At 32.1% G+C, this 11,473-nt stretch overlaps 3 protein-coding genes across 6 annotated transcripts; all 3 read left to right on the top strand.

Annotated features, from left to right (window-relative positions):
• Positions 1–4,729: 4,729 nt before the first annotated feature.
• LOC122521976 (fatty acid synthase-like) lies at positions 4,730–5,562 on the top strand. Its single transcript, XM_043642738.1, has 3 exons — positions 4,730–4,867; positions 4,953–5,246; positions 5,317–5,562. Exons 1-3 carry the CDS (start codon positions 4,730–4,732, stop codon positions 5,560–5,562), a joined length of 678 nt encoding a protein of 225 aa, XP_043498673.1.
• LOC122521890 (fatty acid synthase-like) lies at positions 4,731–8,552 on the top strand. Of its 4 annotated transcripts, none has more exons than XR_006304946.1 (9): positions 4,731–4,867; positions 4,953–5,246; positions 5,317–5,536; positions 5,671–5,831; positions 5,916–6,233; positions 6,309–6,614; positions 6,687–6,907; positions 6,971–7,140; positions 7,311–7,671. XR_006304946.1 is itself a non-coding variant. In XM_043642628.1 (9 exons), exons 5-9 carry the CDS (start codon positions 6,030–6,032, stop codon positions 8,520–8,522), a joined length of 1,158 nt encoding a protein of 385 aa, XP_043498563.1. In that variant the 5' UTR covers positions 4,731–4,867; positions 4,953–5,246; positions 5,317–5,536; positions 5,671–5,831; positions 5,916–6,029; the 3' UTR covers positions 8,523–8,552. The 4 variants fall into 4 exon arrangements, 2 of the variants coding, with proteins under 2 accessions (XP_043498563.1, XP_043498564.1); XR_006304945.1 differs by having other exon boundaries at positions 6,971–7,245; XM_043642628.1 differs by lacking the exon at positions 6,971–7,140 and adding an exon at positions 8,257–8,552 and having other exon boundaries at positions 7,533–7,693.
• Positions 8,553–9,331: 779 nt separating this feature from the next.
• On the top strand, positions 9,332–10,364 carry LOC122522353. Its single transcript, XM_043643413.1, has 2 exons — positions 9,332–10,102; positions 10,179–10,364. Exons 1-2 carry the CDS (start codon positions 9,732–9,734, stop codon positions 10,243–10,245), a joined length of 438 nt encoding a protein of 145 aa, XP_043499348.1. The 5' UTR covers positions 9,332–9,731; the 3' UTR covers positions 10,246–10,364.
• Positions 10,365–11,473: the final 1,109 nt, after the last annotated feature.

Genomic DNA, 11,473 nt, shown 5'->3' with positions numbered 1-11,473 from the left:
CAATAATAGCAATAACAATAATAACAATAACAACAATAACAATAATAACAATAATAATAATACCTATAATAATAATAACAATTCTAATGATAACAATAATAATTATAACAATAATAATAATAAAAATAATAATAATAATTATAATAATAATTATTTTTTTTCATTTTAAGTTCTTTTTTTGAAGTTATTTTTGAGGTTACTGCGTTTATATTCGTCTGGGTACGCCAGAGAAGTATAAATTCTTACGTGCGTTTATAAGTACACGCACTGGTTTTTATTTTTATATCTTTAATATGTAAATAAAAAGATCCTAAATATCCAAAACGAATTTTCCTATAAAAAAACGCCTTCCAAAAAAGATATAACAATCGATTTATGTTACAAGACTACTACCTTAAAAAATTAATCATTCATTAAAAAATTTTAATAAGTATTATTAATCGAGTTATATTATATGGAAATATGTTCCATTTTTTGTCGTCTTTACAGATATATTAGTTGTAGTTAAAATTTTCCCACCTAGCAACTGTTTCATAGTCTTGGATTCAAAAAAACAAAATAGGTCGAATCGTTTCCCTATACATCGTTTAAAAACTATATTTTTGTAGAAAAAACCAATTTGAATTTACACGTCATCGCTAGCTTATTTATATATATTTTCAAAAGAAATGTACAATAACAATGCATCAATATAGAAACATTTAAATTGCTAATAAATTTCCAAAAAATGTATTTGTGCAGTTTAAAAGAAAAACATATTTAATAAATATATTTATACTTACCTAATGTACTTTGGTAAAATAATTTTATCTTGTTCATTTTTTGAATTTTCTATAAACTGACTGTTATAGTTACTCTTCAAAAATCTCATAAATTTTCTTAACAGTACTATTGCATCATTGTTCTATACATTCTAATTGAATGCTTGTTAATTGTACTTTTGAGTGCAATACTTAAAACTGGAGATTTGTTTTCTAGGTTTAACTATTTGATTAAACTATTGATTTTGTTAAATTTTAATAGAGGTTATAATTAAAACTTTTTAATGTATTATTTGCGATTTATTTCTCTTCAATATATAATAAAATGTTTTAATTCCCAAGTAGAATATTAACAAACTTTGATCATCTATTAAATATGTTCAATGAGTATTATAAAAAAGTTATATTAAAGGGGAATATATTCCCTCTTAAGTCGGTTTTACAGATTTATAGGATCTTGAAAATATTTTTCGATCTTGTCACTGTTCCAAGTTTCATGATTAAAAAGATCCAAAACGGTTGAATTTTTTCCTTATACATTACATGCAAATTTAATTTGTCTAGACAAAAACAATATTAGTTCACACGTCATCGCTAGTCTACTTATTACATATTTTTTTTAAAAAGTACAATAACAATGAATCCATATGCAAAAGCATTTAAATTTAAAACAAATTTTATACGTAGCTATTTTAATTACAGTCATCCGTAAGGATATATAAGTAGCAGAAACACTGAATAACTTTATTGGACAAACGAATGTTAGCTAATAGTTTTGCTCGTATAGGTACATTTAACAAATATAAAACTTGACGGTTTAGAAGAAAATTCTGTGGTAATTTCTGGAATATCAGAAAAATTTCCAAAGAGTGACAATATCAATGATTTAAGGGAAAACCTATAAATGGAGAAGATTGCGTATCTGAGACTTATGAAAGATGGAAATTTGGAAAAAATATGTTCAATTATATTTCATACAGAACTAAAATGTAATAATGTTCGTTATTTTGATTCAATAAATATTATTTTTTAGGTTATTCGTCTAAAGTATCATCGCGTTTAGAAAGAGTTTCTAATTTAAATAAATTCGATAACTTTTTTTTGGAATTAATGCATTACAGACTCAATTAATTGCGCCAGAAATAAGAATTGCGATGGAAGTTACGTTTGAAGCGGTCATTAATGCTGGAATTAATCCTGTAGAGCTACGGAACAAAAAAACCAATGTTTACGGGCTATTGAGTTTATTTAAAGGTGATAGTTATCTCATGGACTAAATAGGTCAAGTAAGTAATTAGATTAATCTAATAGCTTCCATGTAAAGGTAAAATTATTCGATGAGCAATTATTTCTACATTCATTTTAGTCAAATGGATATAGTCTACTTGGGTTTTGCCGTGGTTTGCTATTGTCACGTCCTAGTGACGATTTGATACACCAAAACGTACTATCCAATAATTGTGATTTGTCCTCCTGTCATATATACGAAAATTTTTTAAAATTTTTTCACTTATATATTTTTTTGCACAAATTACATATGCGCATAGTTACGATACGATTACTAAAATAATTTGCCTTTGTATAATATAACAAATAACCGTATAATAATTCACCTTACATTATATTCACTGTGAATTCTATTTGTATTAAGCACTCTTATGAACGACCATCGATAATTATCATTTTTGACAGCACACGGTAATAGTAAAAACATATGTCAATTCTCGTTCATAGAGAAACCTGCCTTACCGACAACTGGAGTCGGTAAACGGGTCTTTTGATAAGTGAAAGTCGGTAATACCGACTTTGTGCTCCTACATTACCGACATTTGTTACTTAAAATTTAGTTAATATAACAATTGCTATTAGCATTTATCATTAATTAAATGATTGCGGCAAATAACATTATTATTATATTTTATTTTTCCTCTATTAGAGAATAACTTTAACAATTATTAATAATTAATAAAGCAAATAATTAATAACATTTATATAAATAATAATGTTAACTTGCACATAAATTCCCACAGTCGTAATAAAGGCACACGTGCAATGAAAGGAAATCTCTTAGCTCAAGTATAGGGCGCACGTGCAGTTCCAGGAATTTCTGCCTGATAGTAACTTGATACCTTAGTCGCTACGGAGAATTAGCGCTTGATAGTAACTGATATTTTTCCGAGGCAAATTCCATTCCCAGCTGACGGCAGCAGTTAAGCGCTTGATGGTAACTAATATTTATTCTCACGTGCAAAACTAAAAGATCAGCACATTCTTTTCCCACGGGATGGTAAAAGTCAGTAGTGAAGAAAGCACATAGCGCGAGTAGAGGTACCTCCAACTCGGCAGTACGGGACTCGACGTGGGGAGCCTAGAGACTCCTCTCCGGCAGTCTACCGGCAACCTCTAAACATATAACTCTTAAGTCTACCGGCAACCTCTATACTCTTAACACATAAATCTTAATTACCTCTGTTTAATTAATTTATACTTATACATTTTGTGCTTGAGAGTCTCTCTTCCAATACAAAAATTTCTTGTTTAAGACAAGTCTTTTTCAAGATAGTCTTCTTTATACGTTAACGAAGTTTAACAAAGAGCAGTATTTTTCAAGATACTCTTCTTTATACGTTACAATTTAATTAACTTGGAAGACAAACTTTCTCATTATTATAAATTATTAACAAGACAAGTTAATAATTTATCCAATTCACAATTTCGCTTGATTATACCAATTTTATTATAAGAGTTCGTACACGTCGCGCATTTATAACCGTATATTACAAGTTGCGTACAGTAATGCACTTTAACACGCCACGTTTATAATTCATGTTACGTTTGTAATATTTTGTGTGACAGTTACTACGAGTGATTGAAATTGTGTAACCACTTGTGCAACTCTTGTTTATTTCTAGCCATTGAAGAATATACTTTAGTTTTTACCTGTTAATCAAGTGATATTTATTTATTAACAAAAACCTTATTACACCGACATCCTGCGACCATCCAATCGACGCAATCGATTCAAAGGAAATTGGGTCCGTGGATCATCGGCATTCAGCACAATCCATATTTCCAGAGGTCATATTCATCAATTTCAAGGGTAAGTACCCCTCATCCATCTCAACTTGCAAGCAATTAGCTCTTCTAGACCAGATCCCTGGTAGAGTACCGGCTTAACGGACTGACCAAAAATAGGGAACGTAGTTCTAAACCGTGTAGAGTTTCTAATACTAATAGAAATTGACCGGGATAAGGAACGAAATTTTGTTTTTTTTTGTGTGGGGTTTCTCGTTTAACTGCGCGGACGTCAAACTATCAAACCGGATCTCGTTTTGCATGGGTTTTACTGGCTCAAGCTGCACTATCGATTCAACCAGCACATCAAGTTCATTAGCAATTCAAAAAGCGTACGAAACTATAAAGGCTGGAAATTGCGATTACGCGATTGTTAGTGGTGGTATATTAGGCTTACTTCAACAAACATCTTACCAACTGCATGATTTAGATAAAATAAGAGTATACTAGATATAATTAATTCCTTTCTTGCATGTAAAAACAAAAAGGCAATTTTTCTTATATTTTTTACATTTCAATGATAATAAAAAGTCTTAGAATAGCAAGTTGAATTTTTACGTAATTTATAAATAATTATTTGTTTTGTGCATTCCATTATTTAGGTTTAGTGTCTCAGCAGACGGAGTAAATAGATCTTTTGATAAGAAAGCGTCTGGATTCACGAGAAGCGACTCGATAGGAACAATTTTCCTTCAAAGAGCCGAAAATGCAAAGCGAGTTTATGCCGAGGTCGTTAATCTTTCTATTAAGTACACTGAAGCAATTCCAAGAAACACGTGTCTATTTCCCACAGCCGAATTTCAGGCTCAAATAATAAAACAGACATTGAAACACTGCGGTCTAAAACCAAGCGACGTAACTTACATCGAGGCCGATGGTACAGCAATCAATCAATGGATCTCGAAGAATTAAAGGCAATAGATCTTGTTTATGGTCAAGATCGAAATCTTTCTAATCCTCTTTTAATAGGATCTGTTAAGTCAAACATTGGTAACGCTTATAATAATAATGCAATAAATTCGATAATCAAGGTAAATTTACTGAAAAGACAAAATTAAATATAAAACAACGCAAATTTGGTTTAATATTTCCCATTTGTTTATTTTTTATTTCTAGGTACTAATTGCTATGGAGACCAGAGTTATACCTCCGAATCTTCATTATTCCGAGCCTCCAGAAGAGGCCCAATGTCTTCGGGATGGACGCGTAAAAGTAATTACAGAACCAACACCTTGGACGGATTGCTACGCTGCTGTTAACACAGCTGCTTTAAACGGTTCCTTCTCTCACATTATCCTAAAACGTCATTCAAAAAAGAAGCAAAGGAGAAAACTTTCACCATATAATATGCCACGACTTTTTGTAGCTTCTTGTCGAACTCAGGAAATGATATCATCGATCTTTGATATTGTAAGATATTTATTTTACGACCGAACTGATTAAGCAAAATGATCGTGAAATATATTCTATTTGTGTTTAGTTAAATTCGAACAGAGGAGATGATGAATTGGCTCAATTAATTACTGATATTTCTGAGAAACCATTTTCCAATTCTCTGTATTCTGGGTATACAGTAATTCCAGATTTTGAAGCAGCTGATTCAGAGCAATTGATAGAAATGGTTCAAGCTAATTTATCAGTTCAATCTCGAGAAATCTGGTTCGTTTTTTCGGAGATGGGATCACAATGGACAGGAATGGGTACTACAAATATTATATTTAAATAATTAAAAAAATGTTACATCTCTCTCTCTCTCTCTCTCTCTCTCTCTCTCTCTCTCTCTCTCTCTCTCTCTCTCTCTCTCGTATATATTAAATGTAAAATTCTCTTTTAGGTGAATCACTAATGAAAATACCAATCTTTGCCGAAGCAATAAAAAAATGTGATGTAGTTTTAAGACCTCAAAGTTACGATATTGTGCATATTATATGCGATAAAAATCCAACAATATACGATAATATTATAAACTGCTTTCTGGGAATAGCAGCAATATAAGTAATAATATATCTAATGTTTCCCCTTCAGCAGTGTTTATTTTTTCTTTTTTTAAATGAATAATTTCGGATAATTGTTACGTAGATTGGTCTGGTAGATACTCTATATGCTGTCGGTGTGAAACCGAATTACGTGATCGGGCATTCTGTTGGTGAGCTGGGTTGTTCTTACGAAGATGGTTGCTTTACTGCTGAGGAAATGATTTTAAGCGCTCTTTCTTGTGGTTTGGCTTCAGTAGAAAGTGATTTGATACACGGAACGATGGCCGCAGTAGGTCTCGGTTACAAACAGTTGCGACATTTCTGTCCTGAAGACATTGATATTGCTTGTCATAATGGACCCGACAGTTCTACCATAAGTGGACCTACCGAGTACATAAAAGCTTTTGTAAAAGAATTACAGGTAATGCTTAGGAGATATTATTCGATAGACATTAAAAATATTAAAATTTTGAAACTATACTTATTTTTTCTTTAGTGTAAAGGAATATTTGCTAAAACCGTGCCGACTAGTAATATTGCTTTTCATAGTCGGTACATTTCTCCAGCTGGTCCAAAGTTGTTAGAATATTTAAAAAAAGTCATCTCTCAACCAAAAAATCGCAGTAAACGTTGGCTATGCACGTCTATTCCGAAAAATGAGTGGCATTTAATGAAAGCTCACCTTTCTTCACCAGAATATCATACGAATAATCTCCTTTCTCCTGTCTTATTCGAAGAAATATTAACAATGTTACCAAAAAACGCTATAACGATTGAAATTTCTCCCCATGGACTTTTACAGGTTTATTTGTTGGAATTAATATTTTAATACAGTTTTTTTAAATTAAATAACCTAATACTTTTCATTTATTAGGCAATTCTAAGAAAATCATTGGACAGTGGTTGCATTAATTTATCATTAACAAAACGAGGTTATAAGGACAATGCAATTTTTATTTTATCCACATTAGGAAAGCTTTATAATCTTGGATTTCCAATTACGCCAGGAAAGCTCTATCCGAGAGTTCCTTATCCTGTTTCCAGAGAAACCCCATCTATTTCTCCTCTTGTTCGATGGGAACACAGTTCTGATTGGTAAGTACAAAATAGACTTTTTTCAAATGGATGCTATAAACAATTATTGTGTATGTTTGACAGGCACGTGGAAAGTTGTAAATTTTGGGAAGCTCTTTAAATAGAAGAACTGGTAGATTTGGAATCAGGGAAATACAAGTTTTTACGAAATTTTTAAATTAACGGCAATGTAATCATTTCTTTAGCTGTCTATTTAAAGTTGGTTGTGAATATTTACTCGAATTTTATACCGAGTAAGGCTGATAATTTTTTTATACTCGAGAACATTATTATTCACAATAAATTACTAGAAGTACCTAGAAATGGCAAAATTCATTTAATTATTATGATATTTAAAGGTATAAATAGCAATCCTATAAATATAATATTTCATAACAATATTTGAAATAATGTAAATTTTCAGGTTCAGGAAAATTTGAAGTAAAAACTAAAGATGAAATTATGATAGCTTCTGGAACTATTCGCTTAGCAGAAACACAGAAAAAGAGATTCCAGAAATCATTTTACCAAAAGAAGAAACGAAAATTTTAGAGGAAGAAAATATTTACTCTAATCTATTTTTACATGGTTACCAGTATGAAGAATCTTACAATATTATAAGCGGACTTTCTACATCGTGTTCTAGTGGAGCACTTAAATGGAGCAGAGACTGGAGATTATTACTAGAAGGATTAGTTCAAGTACATATTATCAGCAGTAGGAATAAAAATATGTTGGTACCGAGTAGGATACAAAAACTCGTCATCGAGATGGAAAAATTAACAGAAAAAATGAAAGAAAACAATGGTAAGCATTTGAAACATAATATTAACTTACTCGTGGTTATTAAGATACAATACAGACGAAAAGTTTTAAAACTCTTCAAATTCTTTACCAAGTAAATAAAAATTGAAATGAATTTGTAGAATCTTAAGAGCATTTTTGGACTAAACATAAATAAATAGTAATTTTTTTTATTTATAATCAAAGAATAAGAAATTAAAATAAGCATTATTTAATAAATTATGCTTTGATAATACTTTATTTTTAACTGTATCTTTAAAAATAATAATCAGCAGCTAATTTTTAACGTTTAGGTACTAACATTTACAATTAGGAAATGTTACAATAGACAATTTGTTAAAACAAAAATGACTAGAATGCAAGAAGTTAATACGTATATTTTTTTTCAAACGATATAAAAATTGTTTTTACACCAAATATGCTCGTACATCAAACTTGTTATATTATTAAAAAACATTTTTCTGATCACTTATTTAAATATCGTGTTTATAAATGTTTCCACGAAAAATAAGGTAATTTATCATATATTAACAAACTGTATGAACTATACTGTTTTTTTTTCGTAGCCTTACCGATGAAGTTTGAAAAACGGGCAAACCTAATTGCTTGCCCCAGAATTAAAATGAGTGGAATCCAATTTAAAGAAATAATATTTAAAAACAGGAATTGGAAAATTGTCGCGGATGAACTTCGGTTTATCCAGAATATCAATAAAACAAAGATGGATATCGACGATGTTTTAAACGAAGTACTAGGATTAATTTCCAAAAATATTGGCATGAACAGTGAAGAAAAGATATTGTTAACGAATCAGTCAAAAAAAAAAAAATGAGAATATTTTGGATTTTCTCGAGAACCATAAAAAGGACGAGGAAAAATTTCAATATAAAATTAATTTCTAGAGAGTTGCTTTATAAGACAATTAATGAGAATTTTATTTTAACGATTATAAATAATGCGCATTATACCGATGTAAGAAGACTTATTAGTACTCTCGGTAAAGAATCATTTTTATTGACAATTATTGAAACAAAAGAAGAAGATAATGCGATTTCTGTATTAACAAGTGTGGGATTAAACATCGTCCTGAAAATAAAAACTGCTCTCTGTCGTACAGCTCTTCTTTTACATAAAAAAAGAAATTTAGGAAAAACTGTTGTCGTTAATAACCACGAAAACTGTTTAGATCGGTTAAAAATCTGCTTACGAGACACAAAATATGACAATGTTATATTTGTGGTTAACACTATTATCGATAATGATATATTTGAGATACTTCGAGATATAAAAGGAGAACCGGCGTATAAAAAACCAAATTTTTGATCAACAAGATGCTGAGGCACCGAAATTCTCACTTCAAAATGAATTCTATAAATAACAAATAAAACTTAATCTTCGTGAAAATGTATTAGCCCCAAACGGGGTATGGGGCACATACAGATGGATGCCATTGCGAGTAAAATCTACTTCTTCTATGCGTTGGCAAGCGAAAATTAATAAATCAGGCTCATTAGTATGGAGGGAAAAATTACCATTGATTAAAGAAAAAAATAATAGGATGGTGAAGGTAAAATGTTCTGCATTTGAATTAGGTGCATACGAATATTGGTTAAAAAATGATGTCAGCCTATAATCACAGATATCTATTACAGAATATTCAGGGACAGATGAGAAAGGTCGTATAGTAATAGGACTAGTTGATAATTTCACTATAAGAAATTAAATTTCAGCTGATCCAGATTTTACTTGGATTATTCCAGACAGTTGGAGCTTTAAAGATGTTTCAAAAATTCCCTAAGCCTATTTGGCAGCTTTCTGCATTTTACATTCGGATACTTGTAGATTTAAACTAATTAAAACTGTATTGGTTCATAATGGTACCAGTGACGTAGGACAAGCTCTCATAAATTTATCCTAATCTTATAATTTTGATGTTTACACTACTTACGAAACAGATGCAGAAAAACTAGTGATCGAGTCGATGCGATAACGTTTACCACAGTCCAATGTTATTAAAGTTTAAGACTATAGAATTAATATTATGAATATAAGGAAAGGCAAAGGTTTTGATTTTGTAGTTGCAAACAATTCCATCTTAGACGATATGGAAAGTTGTTTGGACATTGTTAAAAATATAAAACATTTGGTAATGATTTACAATTTTAAAGAGCCTAATTACAATCCATTACCACTATCTAATTTAATACGGTTCATAAGTGTATATAGTTACTGTTTACAAGACCTTATCAAGTTACCACAAAAAAAAAAGAAAGAATCAGCGGAATTGATGATAAAAGCTCTACAGGCGGGTACAATAAAACCAATTATATCACGAAGAATTATGATTCAGGTAGCAACAGAAGAAAATAAAATTGACGCTTTTGAATGTTACGGAAAAGTAATTAAATATATGTAAGGACAGTAGTTTTAGCTATGTTGAATTTAGCGCGTAAATAGGTAGATAAGTTAGATCTCTGGATTAATATAGGTTAAGGAATAAAACAAGTGGCGCCAGTGCTACAAAGAAAGCAGGAGTGAAAAGATACAGAGATTAAGAGATATATATATAAGAAAATTAATCAAGAAACAACGGTGTGGATATTAGCATTGAATGTTGTTTCTTTGTTCTTACAGGTAGGATAAATAATTAGTCTAAGTTGCTACATTATTATTTTGTTCAAAATAAAATAAAATCCTTGTTATTACAGAGAAACAATTCTACCTATTATCTACCCATAACCTGTGTTTCTAGCAATTATATACGTGACCAGAAAATGGTCGAATCCCTCCCAATGAGTTCTATTAAACAGTTTAACGCTGGAATGAGTGAGATAGGACAGGATAGATAAATGAGCAAAACACTTTTACACGGCACAAAGCTACTTGCCACGGCATAAAAACTCTCACGGAATTGAGAAAAAAGCCGGGGCAAGAGAACACTTTATTCAATGAACTGATGAAGCATACAATTACAAACAAAACGCTGAAAGAAAATATATTAATAGAATAAACGACGCGAGGTACCTTTTGGTCGCACGCTAGAGAGCTCTCTTACCGTTCGCTTCCGACGCAAGACGACAATCGAACGCACGCGGTTTCTTACCGCACCTAACGATGGCCTGTCTGGCCAGAACCTTATCTCGCGTTGGTAGCCTGGTGACCGGTCGCAGATAATTCGCCACAAGCCCACGTGGGGAGCCTGGAGACAAGTTGCGGATAAACGGTACAACGCTCCAACTAGAAGCCCACGTGAGGAGCCGGACGGCAGGTTGCAGGCAATTCGCTACACCTGGCCAGCTAGAAGCCCACGTGGGGAGCCTGGAGACAGGTTGTAGCTATCCGTACAACTGCCCGACTAGAAGCCCACGTGGAGAGCCTGTTGGTAACAAAAACCCCAAAAAACTCCACACACTCCTCACTCACTCACACACGCTCTATTCACGTTGCCTAGCACAAAAGGCCAAGATAATGAAAAGCTCTAGATGAGAACAAACATTGTTGGTAGCTCAAACCAGAGTGAACAACAAAATGAGACTCGTGCGTGCACACGGCCCCACGCATCCTATTCCCCCCGCACACCTCAAGACGCTCACCCCTGCTTCTTGCATGGTAAGGCGTGTCCGCACGCATCTCGACAGCCCTTGCGCGCCCTCGCAACTTAATTAACGCATACGCCGCCTATCCTATTCCGCGCGCAATATAAATTATTCTAACAACGTAAATATCGCCGAACATCCCGCCCGCCTTCGTCGTACTGACGAACCAAACCGAGCTACGGTTGAC

This window comes from Polistes fuscatus, unplaced genomic scaffold (assembly GCF_010416935.1).
Source record: "Polistes fuscatus isolate 324 unplaced genomic scaffold, CU_Pfus_HIC Scaffold5, whole genome shotgun sequence".
Taxonomy (NCBI): Eukaryota; Metazoa; Arthropoda; class Insecta; order Hymenoptera; family Vespidae; genus Polistes; species Polistes fuscatus.
This window is presented reverse-complemented; position numbering and strand designations above follow the sequence as displayed.